We start from the raw sequence: 24,039 nt of genomic DNA on the forward strand, positions 1-24,039 counted from the left end.
GCAGCAAATTTAACTTTGTTGCCAGATGATGAGCTGACACAAGTTCAAGATCAACCTTTGGTCTTTCAAAGAAGGATTATCAATGCCTGTGACAGAGATAATGGTAAAAAAAAAACTGCATTCTTCTGGTACCACAATTGAGGATGTGAAACTGACCAGTTAACCAGGAAGACATCCAAAAAGAGTGAATTCAGGTGTCCAACCTACTAAGCAAGTAAAAGTGAAGTGCTTACATAATTCAAAACAGATGTTTCAAGACAAATTGAAACTGAAGATTTGTTGAACAAAATGGAAATGAGCTACATGTGGTTCCATAACAATACAGACCAACAAGCATAGACTCTGGACGCTGCCAAGAAGAAGAAACTGCCTGATCTGAAAATACAGGAAACTGCAAAGAAAGAAGCACTTGTTTCAACAGTGCAACTGTCTTTCATAAAACCATAAGAAATAGGAACAGGAGGAGGCAGTTCAGACCCTCAAGCCTGCCCTACACATCAGTACGATTGTGGTTATCCAATATTCCTCATGTCCACTTTTGTACATTTTTCCTGTACTTTTGATTCCCCAGCTGATCAATAACCCATCTATCCCAGTCTTAAATGTACACAAGTTGATGTTGGTCATATGCCTGATGTTGGCCATATACCCGAAATGTTAATTCTCCTGCTCCTCAGATGCTGCCTGGTCTGCGGTGCTTTTCCAGCACCACACTCTCAACTCTGATCTCCAGCATTTGCAGTCCTCACTTTGTCCTCCTTAAATGTATACAAGGTTGCTGACCCCACAGCTGTCTGCTGCAATGAGTTCCAAAGACTCTCAAATCTCTGAGAGAAAAAAGCATCCTCATCTCAGTCTTAAATTGGCACCCTTTATTCTGAGACTATGCCTACTGGTTCATGAGGGGAAACATGCTCTCAACATTGATCCTGTCAAGCCATTTAAGAGTCCTATATGTCTCAATGAGATCACTTCTCATTCTTCTAAACTCCAGTGAGTAGAGTCCTGACCTGTTTAGCCTTTGCTAAACAGGTCAGTACTCCAGGTATGGCCTCACCAGCACCTTATATATTTTCAGGAAGATTTCTCTTCCCTTATACTCCAACTCTCTTGAACTAAGGGCTAGCATAACATTAGTCTTCCTGATTACTTCATACAACATATTGAGGAATATCCTGGTGAAACTGGTGGACATTCATGAGATTAAAGGTCTTCCAAAGGATGTTATGAGGTAGTTATTTGACTTAGCAGAGAGGAAATCCTCTATGAGATGAATTCAGAAGATTACAAAGTTCACCAGAGAAAGTAATGGATCAACTACCAGATTCAGCAAGAAGAAAGTCCTCTCTGAAGGGCATCCTAGAGATAAAAGATCCTTTAGTGGAGAAATAATCCATAAATAATCAGATTCAAGGTCAACAACCCACAGGCAAAAGGTCTACAAGTCTTCCTTTTCCAAAAAGGATGTGGTCTAGAAGAAGGTTATACAGGACATTGGTGAGGCCTCTTCTGAAACATTGTGTCCAGTTCTAGTTGCCCAGTTATAAGGAGAATATTACTAAGCTCAGAGGATCCAGAGGAGATTTACCAGGATGTTGCCGGGTATGGAACGTTTAACTTATAAAGAAAAGTTGGATAGGTTGAGACTTTTTTTCGCTGGAGTGTAGAGGGTTGAAAGGTGACCTTATAGTGTTCATAAAAATAAAGAGGGGTACATATAGGGTTAATGGGAGGAGTCTGTTCCCCAGGATGGCAAATTTCAAGAACTAGGGGCATATTTTTAAGATAAGAGGAGAGATTTATAAAAGACATGTGGGGCAAATTGATTACTCAGAGAGTAGTTTGCATGTGGAATGAACTTCCTGAGGAAGTTGTGGATTTGGGCACAGTTACAGCGTTTAGAACACACTTGGATAAGTACATGAATAGGAAAGGTGCGGAGGGATTTGGGCCAGGAGCAGGCAGGTGGTGATAGTTTAATTTAGTATTATGTTTGGCATAGGCTGTTTGGACCACAGGGTCTGTTTCCGTGCTTTATGACTATAAGAGTGAAACCTCCAGACTGCTTCAACTTACGAAATTAGAGACATGGTGGGGAGTGGGCGTGGGTGGGTGGTGGGAGAGGGGTTCCGTTAAATGTAAAAGTAGTAAAGAAAGGACAACCATTGGCAGCACTCTATCTCAACCATTTCCTGTTCATAATTAGTTTCACAAGTATTCAACTCAACCCTCAACTTTGGACCCAGTGCTGAAAACACCACCATTGAGCTGACATCATGGACAGAGTATTCTTCAAATTAGGACATCCCTTACCCTATCTTAGTACCAGATCTCAATCAACATTGAAATATTTCTTGTCCCTGATCAAATGTCTTAATGGTAAAACAGATTGAAATATATCAAAATTTTCTGAAGATTCTCTGAAAATTATCCCTTTTTAATGAATGTGTGAATCTGCATTTTGTTGACTGAATAATTCTTGAAAAGCAGATGAGTGGATGAATATAATGGCTCACGTTTCTATTCGTTATTTGCCCTCCTTCATAATGAGGGGGATGATGCTTAACTTTCCCACCACAAATACACAACAAACAAAATAATACAAAAACATCCAATTTTCACATGTTTCTGGTATTTGTGATAGAACACATGGCTTTCAAATAAACTCAGTAGGCACAAAGAAAGGCTTACACTTATAATAAGCTTTTCATGAATTCAAAGTAATCATGCAGGCAGTGAAGTATTTTTGAAGTGTGGTATTCGCTGTAATATAGAAAACAAGGCTGTCTGTTTACATATAGAAACTGGGATAACTCCATAGAATCCAGTATCCTGACCCCAAGTCACCTTTCACTTAAATGTACATCATACTTGACACTGGCCCATTTTCCTCAGAACCAGCTCTCAGAGTCAACACTCTGCGCTCCTTGGATGCTGCCTGAACTGTTGTGCTCTTCCAGCACCACTAATCCAGACTCCTGTTTCTATCTGTCAGCCAGACCTCCTGATTGGACCAGGGAACTCATATTCTACGAGGTCCACATGGCTGACCTAGTTTCAATCACTATGCAAACTAAATGGTTGGATTGTCAGGGAGCTGGGTTAGCCAGGAAACTGGGAGAACTCTGCTGTTGTTTGAATAGGAACTTTTACATTTTCTGAAGAAAGAAAGTTAAAGCCTCATAGAAACAAAACAGTGTCACAGGCAGAGCAGCCCGTGTTCAGTGCTGCACCAGGGATTGAGGCTTAATTTTGCCTACTAAAGTCTCTGGCGTAAGCCTTGAACACATATTCCTCTGACCCAAGATGAGAATATCATCACTGATTGTTGGCAGTAAGATTCAAAGGAAGCCTGTACAAACAAGGGATTCTGATAAGAGGAACACAGGGCTCATGGGTCACTTGCTATTCCTGTGTTAGTTAGTAGCCTATCAATATGATAGACCTGACAACTCATCAGCCTGACAACAGACATCCACTGTCACTTACGTAAGAGAAGGCAGTGGGGTATCCTAAGGGATTTAAGTGGAGGCTTTAATAAAATGGTCTTCATTTTACTGCTGAGAGGTCATCAATTCATTTTGTTCTCTAATGGAACAGTCTGGTTCTTATCCATGAACACTATGTCAGTAAATAGAACCCAGTGTCACGTGTTATTACAACTTCTGGATTCACTTGTACTGAAAGCTGTTGCTAGAGAGAATGAATTTATGACTAGTCATGAGCCTGCGTGTTATTTACTGAGGAAAGGATTTATCTTTAACAGAGTGAGTGGGAGGAATGAATCAGCTACTGTTGGGATCTTGAGTTGAACAGATTTTTGAAGTTTTATGAAAACAGATACACTAACATACTCACAAATATACACTTACATACAAAGACATACAGGTGCATGCATGCAAACATTTCTACACACACACCTCTTCCAGCCATGGAATCAGTATTAAAGTGTACACATTCTCAGACTGTTATCCATGAGCAGTAGTATTGTGGAGCTGAATTCCAGTAGCATTCTAGAACTTTAGAAATCTGACCTCTGATACAAATCCTGTGATTAACTGAAATGGAATAAGGGTTGGATGATACCATGCCGAGGAGGGAAATTGGCAATTGAAATACTTTAATGACATTGATCACCCCTATTTTATCTTGCTTCAAGATTTTTTTTTGTGAATGGTTGGATTTTCTGGGCCTTAGGAAGCTGAGTGGTTGGAGATATCTTATGTGATCACTAATGAATGTAATATATAACTGATGATTGAAGGGCAGGTTTTGGTATGCTGTAAGTTTTGTCATCTTCTGGCAATTATCTTCGATAAAAAAAAATGTTTGTGTGGAGAGCCTGTATTCAACAAACACAGCAAAGAGAAAACTGTGTTAATTTTAACACCATCCCTCCTCCTCCACCCAAATATTCAAATAGGCTGGATTTGAGTTAGAAGAGCACAGAACATTACAGCGCAGTACATGTCATTAGGCCCTTGATGTTGCGCCGGTTTGTGGAACCATTCTGAAGCCTACCTATCCTACACTATTCCATTTTCATCCATATGTTTATCCAATGACCATTTAATTGCCCTTAAAGTTGGCAAGTGTATTACTATTGCAGGCAGTGCATTTCACGCCTCTACTACTCTGCGAGTAAAGAAATTACCTCTGACATCTGTCCTATATCTAGCACCCCTCAATTTAAAGCTATGTCCCCTCATGCTAACCATCACCATCCAAGGGAAAAAGGCTCTCATAGCTCTCATAGTCCACCCTATTTACTCTCTGATTATCTTACATGTCTCAATTAAATCCCCTCTTCTCTCTAATTAAAACAGCCTAAAGTCCATCATAAGACCTCCCCTTCATACCAAGCAATATCCCAGTAAATCTCCTCTGAACTTTTTCCAAAGCTTCCACATCCTTCCTATATTGTGGTGACCAGAACTGTATGCAATATTCCAAGTGCAGCCACACCAGAGTTTTATACAGCTGCAGCATGACCTCATAGCTCTGAAACTGTATCCCTCTACAAATAAAAGCTAACACACCGTATGCCTTCTTCACAACCCTATCAATCTGGATGGCAACTTTCAGGGATGTAAATGGACACGAGATCTTTCTGCCATCTACACGACCAAGAATCTTACCATTAACCCAGTACTCTGCATTCCTGTTGCTCCTTCCAATGTGAATCACTCACACTTTTGTGAAATGTTAAGGCTTTTAAAGCATTTTGAACCCACTGTTAGAGGAAGTTGGAGTACAAACAATCCATTCTCATGGGAAGTGACCACCACTAAAATATTTGGAAGGAGATCGCAAGCCTAAAATTTACCTATGTTCCAGCTTTCACACAGCAGTTGGAGGGAGAAAAGAATGGAGGCATCAGACAAGTAAGTGCTTTTCTAGCACTGCTTCTGGGTGAGGAAGAACAGGTATGTTTATTCCTTGGACAGGTCCTCCTAACTGATCAGACTACACCTCACCTGCGATTTGACGTTCACACCACCCCATCTTTCCTGGCCTGCGATCTCCTCCCTGGTGAAAGTAATGTCTGGCTCCTGTACAGATAGAAGATTTTAGATTTTTCTCCAAAATGGTGATCTCCAATCTTTAAGAGTCTTTCTCCATGTACACCTTGAATTGGAGTAAGTCCTAGCCAAAGCAAATAGGTTCACTGAGAGACAAATCACTCTTTTCAGTACAATCTGTGATAGCAAGGAAATTCAATCCACTTGAGGGAGATGCTGCATTGCCTATCTGTCTAATGGGTATTGACACACATTTTGAACATAGTTGTAGTGTGAATTGTCAGATTCTCCAGTAAAAGCACACAGTTTCAATGTAATGAATCTCTATATACCAGCTCTGAGGCTAATCCATTATCATGAAAACGGTAAGTTAAGGGCAGGATTGGGTTTCTTTTGTCAATTGAACTTCCTCTTGTATGGGCTATTTATTACCCACTATAAGGCTTCAAAAGTATCACACTGGTCTGCAATTCAAGAATGTAAAAATACCATTTGAAGCACTTGAAATCCTCAACAATTGTGGTTTTACAGCTTTCTGTAATCTTCTGTTCCAGTAGTTTGTTGCTTGGCTCTTTTGTCCTGGCTTTTGTCCAATTGTATCTGGAATTACTAACCAATTGATCTTTCTGTTGTCTCCTAGGGCCACCCTTCATCATCTCTCCGCCTGAAAATATCACAGTAAATATATCCCAAGATGCCCTCTTCACCTGTCAGGCAGAAGCTTATCCTGGCAACTTGACGTACACTTGGTTCTGGGAGGAAGAGAACGTCTTCTTCAAAAAGTAAAGTCAAAATTTCCTTATGTGTTAATTCACATTTGTGTTCCAACCAGGTGACTTTCTTGTGTAGCTCCTAATCTATTGGCAAACATGAGAATCCCTTTTATTGCATCATTTTATTTCAGTAAGCTATCTTTCTTCATTTTTTTTAGGTACAAATATTTTATTTCCTTTGATTTTTTTTTCTTCTCTTCCTTTCCAGACTGTACTGACCTGTCCAGTTTGCATGGTGAGAGCCACTGCAGTGTGTCAGCCAATTTGATATCATTTGTGACCACATGTCCACAGACTTGTTTGTCTTGTGACGTATCAGAAACCAGCCTGATCCAGCCCTCAAACAGCATACACGTACACCCACTTTGCAGAGGGGCTTTTTGGAGAGCCCAAGAACTCAGGATTAACTTTCTTGCATTGAGACTTTCTGCTTGTACTTTATGAACTCTTCATTAATATGGAACTTGATATTAATGTAACTATGCATGGTTTAGCCTAGAATGCGATCAGTGATATGAGCCATAAATCCATCACTGGTTCTTTGATAAGTTATTTTAAACTGCACTCCCACCCTAATATAGATACTCACTAATTGAGAGCGTAGATCTGTGCTTTTTGACCTCCCTAGCACAAACTTAAAATTGGGATTCTCTTCGTGAGCATTATAAACACAAGGGAAAGTTTCCTCTTATGTGCAAATGTACAAGGCCAGTTCACAACCTAAGAAAAGTGTTGCAAATGGATGAACTTTCTTTCCTGCAGCTAAGGATTGAATCAATCCATTTAGCTTTCACTGGGCATTTCTGCTTCTGCATTTATCCATTCACTCCTTGAGTGAGGTATTACTGACTGTCAAATACAGAAGTGAAAAGGCTAGTTTTCTAGATCTCTGGCTGGTTCTGACCCACAAACAAAAAGACGTGCATTAACAACACTGCTCAATGCTCGAACATCAACAAGTGGACGCAAAATGACACCAACCACATCTCAGTGACTGGAAAATTTGATTACGTTTATGTGCATATTCTGTACTGTTATACATCTTGCTGATCATAAACTGCTGGCAGCCTTTTTCACAAACTTTGCATTAATTATTTCAATCATTGTTTTAGAAAACCAGCACAAAATATCAAAAAGGATAGCAGAAGTTTCCAAAGATATACAAAAGGGAAAAGAGTCGCTAATGTGACTTGGTCCCTTGGAAGCTGAAACCAGAGAGTTAATAGTGGGGAACACTAAGATGGCAGAGATGCTGTATTAATACTTTGCCTCAGTTTTCATGGTGGAAGACAATAAGCGATCGGAGGCAATAGATAAGGTAGAACTTAGAACAATCAACATCGATAAGGAAAAGCTACGAAGCAAACTATCAGGATTGAGGGCAGACAAGTCCCTCAGGCCTCATGACTTAATCCTAGGATTTTCAAGGAAGTGGCAGCAGAGACACTAGATCCATTGGATACAGTATTCCAAAATTCACTAGACACATGAAATGTTCCAGTAATTAGAAATGTCCTTATTCAAAAAGGGAGGGAGGCACAAAGTGGGAAATTCAGAGTCAGCATGGTTTTATGAAGGATAAATAATGTTTGGCTAATTTGCTAGAGTTCTTCGAAAATGTAACAAGCAGCATGGATAATGGAGATGCTATAGATGTAACTTATTTAGACTTCTGTAAGGCATTTGATAAGGTGCTGTTCAAAAGGTTAATTCACAAGGTTGGATCGAAAGGGATTAGGGGTCATTTTTTAGCCTGGATAGATGACTGGCTGATGGACAGAATTCATAGAATTGGGATAAATGTTTCTTTTTCCTTGGTGGCATGATGTAACTAGTGGGGTACCACAGAGCTCAGTCCTTGAATCCCATTTATTTACTAACTACATTAATTTCTTGGATACAGGCATAGAAGACTCTATGGCCAAATTTGAGGATGACACAAAAATAGGTGGGATGTAAATTGCAATAAGGAAATAAAAACCTTACAAATGGATATAGATAGGTTAGGAGAGTGGGCCAAAATGAGGCAGATGGAGTTTAATGTGGATAACTGCAAAATCATGCACGTGGGTCAAAAAAAATTTGAAGGCGACCTATTATCTCAGTGCGGAAAGACTTTGGGATGCTCTGGTTCAGAGCGATCTAGGTATACTTGTTCATGTGACACAGAAAACTAGCAGGTACAGCAGATAATAAAAAAAGTGAATCAAATGTTGGCTTTGATTTATAAAGAAGTAGAATATAAAGGTAAGGAAATCCTGTTGCAACTGTACAAGGTATTGCTGAGACCGCACCTGGAGTACTGTGCACAGTTTTAGTCCGCTTATTTGAGGAAAGAAGTAGTGACATTGAAGGCAATTCAAAGTGGGGGTTCACTAGATTGATCCCAGAGATGAGGGATTGAAGAGAGATTGAACAGTTTAGACCTATACTCTCTGGAACTTAGAAGAATGAGGGGAGATCAAATTGAGGTGTTCAAGATGATAAAAGATGTGGATGAAATAGACATGGAGCAGATGCTTCCTCTTGTGGTGCATTCTAGACGAGAGGTCAGAGTCTGAGAATAGGGAAATAACAAATTTAAAACAGAGTTGAGAAGAAACTACTTCTCCCAAGGGGTTGTGAATCTGTGGAATTTACTACCCCAAAGTGCAGTGGACACTGGGGACAGTGAGTAAATTTAAGGAGGAGTTAGACATTTTTAATTGGTAATGGGTTGAAGGGAAATGGAGAAAAGGCAGGAAAAAGGGGGTGAGGAGGGTATCAACCATGATCGAATGGTGGAGTAAACTCGATGGGCCAAATGGCCTAATTCTGCTCCTATATCTTATGAACAAATGAACTTATGAACTTTATGTTGTGTGATGTTCATGCATCATAAACGAAGGGTGTCAGTACCAATGGGTTTTGAGAACACAGGTCTGATAGAAAACCTGCACATGGAGTGGAAGTTAGACATAAAGGAATGGTTTAATTTTTTTTAATGTGTAGAGTGGAGGAAAAGGCCATCTGGCTTGAGCAATATTCCCATCTTTGCACCATGCTCTGCATTTTTATATTCTTGAGGGGGCAATTAATTGCAATAAAACTGCAAGTTTTCACCAGATAACATTCTGATGGTGAAATCCAGTCCCTTTTTGTGGCTTCTTGATTACCTTGCTGGTCTGTACAAAATGTATTAATCACTCATAATTTACAAACTGTATTTATATATCTGTGTGAAACAAATCATGTTTCCTACTCAATTCTGCTCTCTAATTTAGATCTATTGATCAGACCTATACCATCTACTCTGTATCCTGTTCTGGTCTGAACTTCACTGTGTCAATTTGAATTGAATGTGTGCCAACTCACTAAAGTTTGATTGCAGAGCAGGCTGGGTGAGGGCCATGATATCATAAAAGAACACGAACCAATGCTGACCTCTGAACCACTTCAAGACAAGAGTACTCTTTGATAATGTACCAGTCATGAAACATGGACATTCTGCCACCTCGTGGTTGTATTCAGGGGGTGCGTTTATGAAGGTTTTCTTTTTCAGCTGCCAACACTGACCAGGCCATTTTAAAAGAGTTTCTGTAATTACAGTGGAAGGCACTTACTTAGTGGCATTAATGGATTCAAGTTATAAAAAAAAATCCCCATTGGTCCCTTTGAATCGAAACACTAATGTGTAATTTTTTTCTTAGTTTCTGAGCATGAGGTAATAATACAATTATTACAAACTTGTGCTATGATTCTTTTTATATAGCAGCGATTGTACTGAATTGAGCAGGACAAACGAGAGGCAAATTAGGAACTGATATGTTTAAATTGGTATGTAGACACCAGTTTCTTGTATATTTACAGGAAAGTATTTGTATCTTTACACCAATTTTTTATCATAATTTTTGTCTGTTGGTTGCTAAATTGTCTGTATATTCTTAATTTCAGGAGAACTGAATTCAGAACAATAATAAGTGGGCAGAGTTAAAACTGTGGTGCTGGAAAAGCGCAGCAGGTCAGGCACCATCTGAGGAGCTGGAGAACCGACGTTTCATGCAAATCCTCAATCTTGATGAAGGGATTTTGCCCAAAACATCGATTACCCTGCTCCTCAGATGCTGCCTGACTTGCTGTGCTTTTCCAGCATTACACTCTCGACTTTGATTTCCAGCATCTGTAGTCCTCACTTTCTCCCAGTAACAAGTGGGCTGGCTACTTGAGACTGATGCTTCAGGTTCCGTATAACTTTTCCTCCTGCTGCGTGGACCTCTGAGCTCCATATGGAACTGAAGGTCAATGTGTCCAGAGGCCAATTACATAGAAACATAGAACATAAGAACAAGAGTAGGCCATTCGGCCCTTCAAGCCTGCTTCACTATTCAATATGATCAGGGCTGATTATCTAACTCAATACCCTGTTCCCGCTTTCTCCCCATATCCTTTGATTCTGTTAGCTCTAAGATATACAGCTATCTTGTTAAAACATCAACTGCTTTAACCTCAGCTACTTCCTGTAGCAGAAAATTCCACAGGCTCATCACTCTCTGAGTGAAAAAATGTCTCCTCATCTGGTGCCCACTGGTTCTGGGCTCCCCAGTCATCAAGAACATCCTTCCTGCATCTACCCTTTGTAATCCTGTTAGAATTTTATAAATGTTTATGAGATTCTCCCTCATTCTTCTCAACTCAGTATGAAAACGTTCTCTCTGCCAATCCAGCCTCTCACTGTACGGCAGCCCTGTCATCCCAGTAATCAGTCGGGAAATCTCCTTTGCACTCTTTCCACAGACAGAACATCTTTCCTCAAATAAGGAGACCAAAGCTGCACACAATACTCCAGGTGTTATCTTATCAATTCCCCATACGATTACAGCAAGACATCCCTGCTCCTGTACTTGAATCCTCTGTCTATGAAGACCAACATATCACTTGCCTTCTTCAGTGCCTGCTGCAGTTGCATAATTATTTCCTGTTAGTTTTCTCAATACCATTTCTCTACTAATACCAATTTTGTTGAATTCCTCCTTCCCATTAGGCCCTGTACGAAGAATGTTATCGGTCTGTCATCTTTTTGTTCATTATTATAAATTGCCCTGTCTCTGACTGTAGGGCTCTGACTGTACATTCCTTTTCTCTTCACACACCTACAGAAGTTTTTATAGTCAGTTTGTATATTCCCTGCAAGCTTAATCTCAGACTTTATTTTCCCCTCTTAATCAGTCTCTCTGTCTTCCTTTGATGGAATCTAAACTGTTTCCAATTCTCATGTCTTTTGCATTTTTGACAGATTTGTATAACTCTTCCTGAGTTTTAAAACTATCCCTAACTTCTCTTGTTAGCCATGGTCTGACCATGTTTCCTGTTTTATTTTTATGCCTGACTGAGATGTATAACTTTTGAAGTTCGTCCATTTAATTGCTTGTCATTATCTATGTGCTGTCATCCCTTTAAGTAACAATCCCTAATTTATCATAGGAAGCCCTTGCCCCATGCCATCATAATTTCCTTTAATTAGGTTCAGGATCCAAGCCTCAAAAATGACTACATCACTCTCCATCTTAATGAAGAATTCTATCCTGTTGTGGTCACTCGTCCCTATGGGCCCATACAACTAGATGGTCAGTTATTCTTGCTTCATTACATAATACTTAGTCAAAGATGGCCTTTCTTTCATTAGCTCCTCAATATACTGATTCACAAAACTATCCTGTATATTCCACATGTACAGACCCTCTGAGCAGCCGTGTGGCCACACAGCTTAGAGTGATGCTGCTTGATTCTTGCCTGTTTTACTGAGTGCTAAAATCCAGGAAGAGATAAAGAACAGTGATGAGTAAGACAAGCTGAGGGTCAAGACAAAACTACAATGCAGATAAAAGCAGATTTGAGGAAAAAAAAAGAAAAATGGAAAGTAGGTGAAATTTGACTTGAAAGAGGAAAAGAAAAGGCTTGATTCTGTTGAAAGATTTTGCACTGAACTGAAATGCCTTCTCTGCTGCTGATGGAGTTGCTGTTTATTTCTCTAGGATATCTGATACCCTTTGAGTGAAGATCATTCCTGAGGTCATCTTTGAATGGCCTAGCTTTCAATTTCAGGTTGTATGCCTAGTTCTGGAATTTATGTTCCCCCCCAGGGGAACTATTTTCTCTCTGTCTACTATATCAACTCCTTAAACATCTTTGATGCTTCAATTGGATCACCCAATAATCTTCTTTGTTTCATGAGTCCAAGTCTTGAATGGAATTTGAAAACTCACTTCATAACTGGGGCAAAAGATCCAGAAATTGAGCTTGTGCTCCAAATTCAGTTGTTGGTCAAGGGGTAACCAAGCACTGAGGAGCAATTTAATAAGCAAACAGCAGCCATGCTTGAACTTGCAGTTGTGTTTGAAAGTAGATTTGCGTAGGGAGCGGTGAGGGTCATAGTACTTGAGACCATTTTTCGGGCAATCCATGATTTTGCAGATGGCCCTTCAAGGTCCTGAGTGAGGCTGTGCTGGACCGGAAAGCTACATTTTTCCCTCCATCCAAAAGAAGAGCTACAGTAAGTGAGACTGAGCACGCCTGATGAGAAACCTTTCGATTTTGCATGTGAACAACTGAGTTTAAATCTCCCTTTAACATGCTGCTGTCATGAACACTGTTGGCTCCTCGCAATGTTCCTGTCAGCTTTACACAAATATGGCTTTGACCCTCCACGTTCCTTCCTCATGCTAGTCTTCTGAAAACTTCTAACTTTTGCTATTCAGATTCCCAAGAAGCTTCACTACAAGTTCATCAAGTAATTAATTGAAAGTGTGCAAATTGTTGTCACTCACCATGTGGCTGTCCTTTGTAAATGTCATGTCATTACTGAAGTATTGGGAATCAGTGATGTCTTTTGTATGCATGAGTTTACTGAGCCAATTCCCACAGGCAGTTGAGCATTCAGCAGCTAGGGAACGGCAAAGAAGTGCTGGCTTTTCCAGCAATGCTTCCTGAAAAACATTTTTTTTTATTTTGAGAGTTCGGACTTAATGCTGGGGAAGGTTGGTTCCATTTGAAATTGAAGAATTAATGTGTCATCTTCTTGAAACTCAATTAGCTAAAATAGAAAAAGGCAGAAAACCTGTATTCCAATGTTCCCAAGTCAAGGGTATTTAAGTGAGATCTTTTTAAATTTCATTTATTTTTAGCAATTGTATTGTGTAAAGATACTTCTGTTTTTAAGGTGGTGATAAACTGGGTTTAAACATATTGGAATTCCTTCCCTAACAGCATTATGGATCTACCTACAGCACATGGACTGCAGTGGTGCAAGATGGCAGCCCAACACCACATTCTCAAAGACAACTAGGGATGGGCTATAAATGCTGGCCAGCCCCTTGAGTCTGTGGCAAGCCTCCAAAGAGCATCCCACCCAAACCCATCGCAACCCTGTCACCCCACATATACCATGTCTAATCGACCTAGCCTGCACATCCCTAGACACTTTGGGGAATTTAGTGCAGCCCATCCACCTAGCCTACACATCTTTGGACTGTGTGAGGAAATAAGAGCACCCAGAGGAATCCCACATTAGGCATGGGGAGAATGTGCAAACTCCATATGGACAGTCACCCGAGGCTGCAATTGAACCGAGGTTTCTGGTGCTGTGAGGCAGCAGTGCTAACCACTGAGCCATAGTGCCACAATTAGAGAGTGTTTGTCTCCAATAGATAGATTTTCCTGCATCTCCATAATGACACATTACAACATCACAGGGAGATTGAAAAGACAGCATGTGAACACAAGCTGGGCTGTTAAGTGACATCCACAGTTTTACCTTAGAAATCATACAATCTGGCACTCAAGCTGAAACCAATCAAGCTGCTGTAACCTCCATAATTATTTTTGATCAGCTTCAAAGATCCTATTGAAAATCAGAGATGACAGCAGCTTGAAATTTGGATGCGCCCAAATTGGATGCATCTGCAATTTCTGTCCAGGGAGAATATTATTATTGCACAATAATAAATTCCTTAATGAAGAAATATGTTGATAAACAGACATTAATTAATTGGTTTTATTTTAAAATGTTTTCATTCACAATAGTTAGCCACTGACTTGGTAAACTTTCTATAAAATGTCACTTCCAAAATTAAGTTAGCCCAACAAATAAAATTGTACCTCAAGTCACTTGCTACATTAAAAGTATTAATGCTGATAATTTGTGTCTTAACATAGAGTAGCAGATGTCTGGGAATGTGCAGCACATGCAATGGTCCTAAATTATGTAATCAGCTGTGAGAGCAAATAGTATCTGAATCTCAAGAGTGTGTTACAGCATTAAATACACTCAAGATAGCACTATTTTTTCCTCTAACCATGCAGCTGTTCTTCCATGATTGAGTGTTCTCATTCAAGCTTTACTTCTTAGCATCTTTCCATGTAGTATCAGGTTTGTTTAATCACTTCAAATCTGGAGTCTCTCTCTATCTCTTTCTGTAGCTCATTAGCTGTTTCTCACTCTCTAGCCCCCTCTCTCCTGCTTTCGCTCTTCCTTCTCTAATACCATTTTGGCCATTGTTCCATGAAAGTTTTGCACTTGCTCTTCTAACCATCCAAATGCTTTTCATATTTGTAAACATGCTAAATGGTTAAAGATAAAATCACCTCAGTTGCACATTCTCCCCGTGTCTGCATAGGTTTCCTCCAGGTGCTCTGGTTTCCTCCCACAGCCCAAAGATGTGCAGGTCAGGTGAATTGGCCAGGTTACATTGCCCATAGTGTTAGGTGCATTAGTCAGAGGGAAATGGGTCTGGGTGGGTTACTCTTTGGAGGGTCGGTGTTGACTTGTTGGGCCAAAGGGCCTGTTTCCACCCTGCAGGGAATCTAATCTCAGCTTCTCCTTCTTTCTTTAGCCGTACTGCAAAGCTGTGGAACTCTTACTGTTTTTCAGTTTGCATGAGTGAGTTCAATTCCTGCACCAGTTAAGGTTACAGTAAAGCAACCTCTCCCCTCAACCTGACATCTGTTGACCATTAAGTAAATCAACACCAATCTTCACTTTGTCCAGTGAGAGAACAGCCTTTGTTCTGGCAGGACTATGGCAGCTTTAATTTTGTGTCTCCCACACCTTCCATGTTATATCTTCCAATTTTGTATTCCTTACAATTAACTCACAGTGAGTTCTGGATTTATCTTCTCTACTCTTTCGACTTTTCTCCTGTTCTGTGCTTTTAGCCTTGGTCCTTCTCCTAGATTTTTCAATAATAAAGTTATAAGGCCCAAGTTATTTTAATAACATTCATCAATCAGTAGCTAATGTTTTACAGGGAAGCACTAGAAAGTGAATTATAATACACTTGGATATCAATATAGCATCAGACTTCTCTTCTAATCCATTTATCATAACCTAGGATATTATTTGGTACAGTTAAGCTATGATAGGGTTCAGTATTGAATCGTATATATTGCATATGTTTAAATAACCAAACTGATACCTTCATTATGTGGAAGTGCTGATTTAACTTCAAGTTTCTGCATTAATTGCAGTGGCACAGTATTGTGGCCACTGATTATTTTATTACAATTAAATTTATGGGTCTCAAATCTTGTCCTCTTCGATGACAGATTAGTGTCAGTCCATGAAGTGCTGATGACAGTACTTTAGAATCTATAAGCCGCATGAAGTACTGACCAATTCTTTCCTTAACTCATTTTTAGTTTGCATTTCACTGAACAATCTTGACAAAGATTTCTGTGCTGCTAGTTGGCTCCTTGTTCGAAATTACAAGGAGACAATTCTGATCAAATTTAAGCAAAAGTATACCTGTCTTCAGTTCATGTGTCCAATTTGTACTGGAGGTCTATTTTAATTGACTAAATGGAACAGTGAGCTAGCACAATGATCCCTTACAACCTGGATTGAAATTAGATGTACTTTGATGAGGAAGTAGTCTTGTACCCTGTACTGGCGCAGGTGTTTTATTAACTGCATTTTGGGAAAGTATATTCAGTTTTCGATGGTCACAATTTTGCAGTACAAACCTTCCTTAATGTGCAGCATTTACTTGCTCTAAATTGGCAATCTTGATCAAAGGTTCCAATTTTCATTTAGTGGCGTGGACCCCAACAAATGGGTACAGAGACCCGAATCATTTTTCACCATTCTTCAGCAGCTCACTCTGTCTGGATTGATGCAATGTCAGGCTGCCCACTGGCATATGCCAGCCAGTAGAGGATAGTGAAAGGCGATGGCTGACAGGGTGAGTGGATTCATGATACAATTATAGACCCAGGAGGAACCCTCTTACTTCACAAGAACCTTAACCAGAAATCTTTCTGAACTGTTTTTGGAGCAGCAAGCAGAAGTCTCATTGCAGACCACAGGTTAGGCCCCTCATTACCACAACACAGACCTAGTATGTGCCCCTGACTGTCTGTCCATAAGAACTACAATCAGAATCATGTGCATTTTGTAGAATCCCACTTTATACAATGAAGAAGCCAATTAGTCAGAGTTAATAGATGCTGCAGCACCCCAATGAAACTCCCATAAGAAAAGGAGGACAGAACATCAATGTTAATGAGGTGGTTAGTTGAACCATTTCTTATTTGTTATAAAAACAGAAATTGCTGAAATAGCTCTTCAGTTCTGGCAGTATCTGTGAAGAGAAATCAGAGCTAACGTTTCGGGTCCAGTGACCTTTCCTTAGAACCATTCCATTTGGTGCACAGGCTGCCATTTAAACAGCAATTTGCCTGAGTGTAAGTTGCACCCCAGAGAGGCCCCAAAAAGTTGCTGGCATCTAAAATTGGCAGATCTCTCTGACGACAATGGGCAATGCCGTTTAGAGCTAAGGCACAATTTTGAAAGGAGGATCAGGGTAATTAGTATGTGCTGTATCTGACTTTAAATTCCTTGAAGCCTTGGAGGGCGACAGGTCCACATTTCCTAATAAATGTCAGTTAGAGTAGCACCAAATCTGCCTGAATAAAAAAATGCAAACCCATCTGTTGGAAATTGAATTTGATCCGCTGGCAGTGCTCTACTCTAGTTAATGTCAGAGTGCTTTGTATTACAGTCCCTGTGATGTGATGAGCAATATCCTGTGGGGCTGGAGTAGAGCAAAGATTCAAGTGAAGCTTGAGGCAGTGTTAATGTCTCTTGGAGCAGTGAAGAATTTTGTTTTGTGCACATGATAAATATTAATAGGAGAGAGCTGCAAATTTGGAATAATTCCCGACTCACAGTGTATTGGAAAGCTGATGCCTGATCATTACAGTGCAGCCATTTTGGGATTTAAAACACATCAATGCCACCTGGCTGAAAATGTGGACCGTCACCTCATGGATAGTAAATCCCACAGGCTTCTTCTGCCACTGGAGACTGTATCAGCTAGATTGCCGTTGTGCTCCTTAAAATCATCTCAGTAAATTTGAAATGTCTTCCACAAATCTTCAATTACATGGGTCCTTCCATTAAATACACCATGAATTAGTGTAACAGTTTTTTTGTATATCATTTAACACAATTGGTTTCCATTAGAGTAGAAATCTGGAAGTTATGCAATAGAATGGAAAGGGTTTAAAGAACCAGGTTGATGTCTTAATTAACAGAAATAAGTTAATGAATTAAAAATTAGCTCAACTGAGAGAATGAGACTGGATGTCCTCCTGACACTTTAATCATAAACATTTTAAACGACCACAGAGCAGAAGAAAATAGCACTGCAGTTGGAGTTAAATGACCTGTGGACTTTAGAGTCTTTGATCATAAAAAACATAATCTTTGTCAGCGTGCTAATTATGTTTCTTAATTATGCTGTAGAGAAGCGTACTTGATCCAGTTCAGCAATGTCAAGAATGAAAATGCTTGTTGAAGAGCTCTATGTTTGTGTCTGTTGCATTAAAACATTGACTGTTTCCTACGGCTAAACTTGAACCAGCTATTTGTCTTATTTTACGGAATCAAAAAACGTTACAGGGGCAGACCATTTGTTTTGTCAGTTCATTCTATTGCTTGTGCTCTAGAGGAGCTTTCCATCTGTTCTCACTATCCTGGTCATTCCTATTGATAGGCCTCTTTTTCAAGCTATTAACTATTATGAAATTTGCTTTATCACTCGCCAGGGCACAGCCCCACATTCTAATGTTTTTTCTAACTTTTGCGGTGTCTTAATTTTGTGCCTTCTTATTAGCATGAGAGAAAACAATCAAAGATTATTTACTCTATGATAATCTTTCCTTTATTTCAGAACTTTTAGCAGGTTGCAAGTTATCAATTGCATTGAAAAAGCTTGAACTTCTTGCTCTTCTTCTGTTTACTGCAACTCCTCATCTTTGGTAGCATTCCAGTAAAATTGTGCTTCATTATATATCAAATCTCAATTGTCAGAGAGCGTAACTGTGTATTAATGTTTATAACATACTCGTAAGTCCTGATATCTTATGCATATGTTTTTTATGACACAGTTGAGGAGAAATGTATCAGCACCCTCCCCCCGCCAAACCAGTTTGTTCAGCCGCAGCAAAGACTTTTATTTTTCTTTAGCTTTATAATTAAATCAAAGATTAATTAAAACATTGTCTCTCAATCAGCAATTAGAAGCCAATTGCAAGTTTTCTTTAAGTGAAAGAAAGGAATTGTAATTTCTACTAACCTCAAGAAGAAACATCCAAAAACACACACAACTTTTTTTTTGAGGGAAAGAATCTGGTACAACAGGAAAACAAAGAATAAGCAGTTTAAAAAGTTAGAATCCTTGACATGTTATAGTTGAGACTTAGGCCACAGCCATTTCGTTGATGTCGTGTATCCTCAGCAGTCGTGCAATTTGTTGAATCCTTGATTTATTAGTGAATGGATGTTTCTCTGATTTCCTGTATTACCAGTGTGGCTTTCAAGATTACGAGAATGAAAAAGGGGGAGAGTCCTCCTGTCTTTGATTTTAGCAATCCATTTTCTTTCTTTTTGATCAAAGTTTTGATAAGCAGCTACTGAAATATACTTCATTTGTATATTCCCAAGTCTTTGTCTTTGTTGTCTTTTCAAGCTAGATAGTTAGAGATAATCTTTTATGTCACAACTTACATGACTATGCACAAGTGTGAATTAAAACAGGAGATGCAAGCTTCTTAATTCCTGACCCAGGTAATTTATTTCAATGTCTTTTGATAAAATGATTTGGAGATGCCAGTGTTGGACTGGGACAAAGTTAAAAATCACACAACACCAGGTTATAGTCCAACAGGTTTATTTGGAAGCACTAGCTTTCGGAGCGCTGTCCCACTGATGAAGGAGCAGTGCTCTAAAAGCTAGTGCTTCCAAATAAACCTGTTGGACTATAATCTGGTGTTGTGTGATTTTTAACTTTCAATAAAATGGTAACTTCAGTTCAGATGATATTGTTTCCATTGCATTGTTCTCTTGAATCTGTAGTCAAATGACCACTGTAACTATTTTAGGTCCATGTTTCTTCCTCTTTTTAAAATTAATGGTCTGCTTTTGCCAGCACATAGGCAAAAAGAATTCCAACACAAAGGATTCAAAATTTTTATGCAGTCTAGAAGCTTCCAGTTCCCCTTGCTTTTTCAATTTCATGTGCCATTATCTTTGTCATATGTTTCTTCTGTGGTATCTTATTAAGTATGTTTGAAAGTCTGTATAAATTAATTATTGCTGCATTTTCTTTGCTCCTTCTTCAACAAATAATTCTACAAAGCTGCTCAAGCACAACATACTGTTTAGCAATGTAAGCTGACTGGCACTGATTAACTTATGAATCTCTGTGTGCTCAGTAATTTAATTTTCTGTTATAGAATGATAATCTACTGACAACTAAAATAACGTGATGCCTACTCATTGCTTCCTTTATTTGCTGATAAAAAGAGAATTTTCCAATTCCCAGCCCTTGAGAAAATTAACCAATTCCAAAGAATTTTGGGCAAGTTCAGTTGAAAATTTCCCAATTGTTTTTTTCTTAGTCTCCCTGATGATGGTTAGTTTTCAACAGTTAAACAGGTGGTTTGAGTCATCTCATTCCAAATAATAAGCTTCGCGAATGCTTTATTTTCTGCAAACTCTGCATTTGTCTCACTAACCCACCTCTCAGCAGCAAACAAAGGAGAGAAATGACCTTGTGATCGGAGGACCAACAAGCAGTTAGGAAAGTCAGTGCTGGCATTGAGGGAGTGCCTTTTGATGAGAGCACGGTCCAAGAGCTAACAGACAGGAGAGAGAGAGGATGAGGTCAAGGAGCTAAGTCCTTGGAGTGAGATCAAGAAATGGAGGTGGTGGAGAAATTAGGAGGGATTGCGTAGATCACTGAGTGTCACCTTTGCCCAGGATGGGTAGTCTGTTGCCAGCATGGCCTTTTGCCAAGACCTGCTGGATCTGGAAGTTCCGACTGCTATGCACCGGTTTGTGGAGGGCTAGGATTTGTGTGTAGAAGCATCTGCTGGAAGCTTCAGGAAGTGAGACGGAGGCTACACGGAGGGGTGGGGTGGATAAAAGGACGGCAAGATGGGTTTGGAAGGAGGTGGTTTCGAGAGAGATTTAAGAACAGGAGGCTGCAAGAAGCTTGTAGGTTTACAAAAAGAAGGTGCAACAGGTATCAGGTAGATGAAAGGGCTGCAAGAGGATTGTGTGAGGAGATGGTGGCTGCGAGGGAAAAAGAATAGTTTTAAACCTGTCAACAAAGAAATCCTCCAGTGAGATCCAAGAGAACATGAAATCACTGAGGTAATGAATTCCTTGCAAATAAATATAGAATGCCTAGTTCAGACCTGTATAATTTCAGGAGCTACTATACTTGGAAACAATGTGATGGATCCTATTGCAATGAACACTAACAAATGTTAAATTTAAATCCGCTTGAGATCCGCAATACCCTAAATAATGTTGTAATGACCTGGTTAAAATGTCACAGTTTTGTGAATGTGTGATAGAAATCTATTATCTGCTACCTCCTGAACCTGAGAAAGTTGTGTTTAGTGTGATAGCCTTTTGAGGTATGGAAGTGGCTGTCAGTTATTTTGAATAAAAACTCTTGTTAACTTATGCCTTTTGTCTTTTACCAATTTAAATCCATTGGAGTCCAGGAAATTAATGATTTCTTTGTGTACTTGGCTATTCAAGGATATGAATTAGCTTCTGTGTGAGTCCAAACATCCTATACATCAACAGAAACATAGAAAATACTACTTGATGCTTTCCCCTAATAAATGTGTTTGTGAGAATAAAAAGATATGGCCAAAAATCAAACAGTAGCCCTTGAGAAAATTCTAAGAGGAACCTTCAAAACATAAAAATTATTTTGTCCCCTGGAGTTCAAGCTGAAGAAGAGAATATTCCACTTCTTTCTTGGTACAGGATACTCCTCAGTTCAGTAATGTGGCATGGATTCAAGTAGTATAATGGATCAGTCACTGTGGCATCAAACTGCTTGAAGAAAGCAAATGGGCAAATAGGTTTCCATTAATACTTAGAAGATGAGTCACAATATAATGGCAAAGAGAAACTATTTAAAATGAATACCTGATTTGGTTCAACACATTTCTTCCTGAGCTAAAACGAAGGTATAGGCTTGGGCAGAATAAATCTTTTTGATTTGTGATTCCTTACTTTCCTTACTTCATACCTCTCTCTGTTGACAATGAGTGCACCATGTGACTGTGATAGTTGAAAGGCAAATTGCATAGATCTTCATCTTTTCTGGCAATTCTTGGCTTCTTATGAATATTGCTACGTTCCTATCTTCATGACTTACACACCCACACAGAGCATAGTGGATGAAATGGTGAGAGGTAAATATGATCATGAAAATTGCAGTCAATCAAATTGCAAATTAAATTGTTTTCCTATCACATAAATGCTAGTTAACCTTACTGAGCTATTTATAAGTGCACTAGTAACTCTAGAAAGTCTGTATAACTGTACTTTCAGTAGAAATTCTCTGTTTGGGCAAAATTCATGCGCTTTACAAAGATCTGATTAGAGGCAGGCAATACTTCCTACATGATAGATTTTTACAAGTTTTCTGAATTCCGTGAAGAATTTGTGATAACATCTGTCTTTTCCCAACTGGATTGAGTTGGCCAAATAATTTATTTTAGGTTTATAACATCTGTTAAAGAGGAGGATAAAATCCTCACATTTATCTGGAAACTGTTGAACCAAATTCCTGAAATAATAAGAGAAGTTCAAGATAACTATTTTTCACATTTTCTTATGATTTTAAGATTATGACTTTCTGTCAGTTTGATAACATGAGATATAGAGAACAGAAATAGGCCATTCAACCCAACTAGTCTATGCCAGGGCTTATACTTTATTCAAACTTCCTCCCTCATATTGCTCATCAAAAATTATCATTGCCATGATCTATTCCCTCAAATTCTTATTTGCCCTCCCGTTAAATGTGCCTGGATATTTAGCCAATCAATCCATTGCAGACACTGCACAATCTCACGATTTTTCATGTGATTTTTTTTTCAATCTTTAAATTCCCTATGGATTTCATGTTGATTATTGTACACAGTTTGTAGAACATTACTCTGATATCCACTCTATAAAAACTTTTATAATTTTAAAAACCTGTGTTAGGTCAATCCTCAGCCATCTTTTTTGTATCAAGAGAAGAGTCGACCTGTCAATTTTCGCCATTCCCAGACCTGAAGATTCTTTGTACAACATGATGACCAGCACCCATGACTCAATTTGCTCTAACTGTGGTTTAATACAAGTTTATCATAATTCCTTACTTAAAATTCTGTTGTTCTAGAAATAAAGTCTCGTTTTTTTTAAGTTTTCATGCTAACTCGTGGCACAATTTTCAATGATTAGTATATTTGTACTCTGAAATCCCTTTGTTCCTCTATACATCTCAAATGTGCCTTGCAAATAATAAATTACTTCTGACTTCGACTTGCCAAGGTGTACCACTTCCTATGTTTATTTATGCTGAATTTCATTTGCCTATTAATTGCCCATCCTGCAAGTTTATTAATGTTATCCTGTAATTTGTTGCAGTTCTCCACATTGACTGTTTCCTCTCCCAATTTGAATTCATCCTCTAATTTGGATATTGTGTTTTTGATTCCAAAATTCAAATTGTTAATGTAATTTGTGAACAACAGTGGTCACAGCACTGTTCCTTGTGGAAGGTTATTAGCTACTTTCTGTGCTCACACTACTTTTAATTTCTTAAATATTATTTCACCAGATGTGCTTGTTACTGATGTGACGATATTATGCTTTGAAGAGGTGTATTTTGTTCTTTTTTTTGTGAAGAGAGGTTGAGACAGAGGTGTCCAGCAGTATGTTCCAGGTCAATAAAGTAAACACCTTGAGCTTTAAAGTTGGAAAAATAGAAGCAGCATAAACGGTGGATAGGTTTGGGGTGTTGTCAAGCTACCACAGAAACAGGATTTTTGTATAACGTTCAGTAGTTGCTGGGGTCTTGAAAGTGGATATGGAGGCTGTTATTCCTCTGTTACAGCTAAAACCTACCGTCCTTTTCCTGCTGCTAGACTTGCGTGTGAGAAAATCAATTTTACTGAATTTGCCTTTGCCAGGGATGTGTTTATGGGATGTTACTACATTAAACAGTTGCTGATTAGTAGTTTAATGTATCATTCTGTTAAGTTTTCCAGTAGACTTTAAGTTATTCCAATTCTTCTTTCATTTGTTTGTATTGTAACTATAGTGTAAAAATAAAGGGTGATTTGCTTCAAGTCTTTAAGATGATTTAGAGCTGAAAATATATTGCTGGAAAAGCGCAGCAGGTCAGGCA

The 24,039-nt window shown here is 39.0% G+C and overlaps 1 protein-coding gene across 2 annotated transcripts in view; it reads left to right on the forward strand.

Moving 5' to 3' along the window:
- igsf9bb (immunoglobulin superfamily, member 9Bb) overlaps nt 1-24,039 on the forward strand; it is a 651,679-nt gene that overhangs the window by 498,374 nt on the left and 129,266 nt on the right. For both annotated transcript variants that reach the window (XM_043676763.2, XM_043676764.2), the window contains exon 6: nt 6,163-6,304. In XM_043676763.2, coding sequence (XP_043532698.1) covers nt 6,163-6,304 — 142 coding nt within the window. The remainder of the gene's footprint in view (nt 1-6,162; nt 6,305-24,039) is intronic.

Source organism: Chiloscyllium plagiosum, unplaced genomic scaffold (genome assembly GCF_037043375.1).
Source record: "Chiloscyllium plagiosum isolate Xiang-an unplaced genomic scaffold, Cpla_swu_hap1 HiC_scaffold_29, whole genome shotgun sequence".
Taxonomy (NCBI): domain Eukaryota; kingdom Metazoa; phylum Chordata; class Chondrichthyes; order Orectolobiformes; family Hemiscylliidae; genus Chiloscyllium; species Chiloscyllium plagiosum.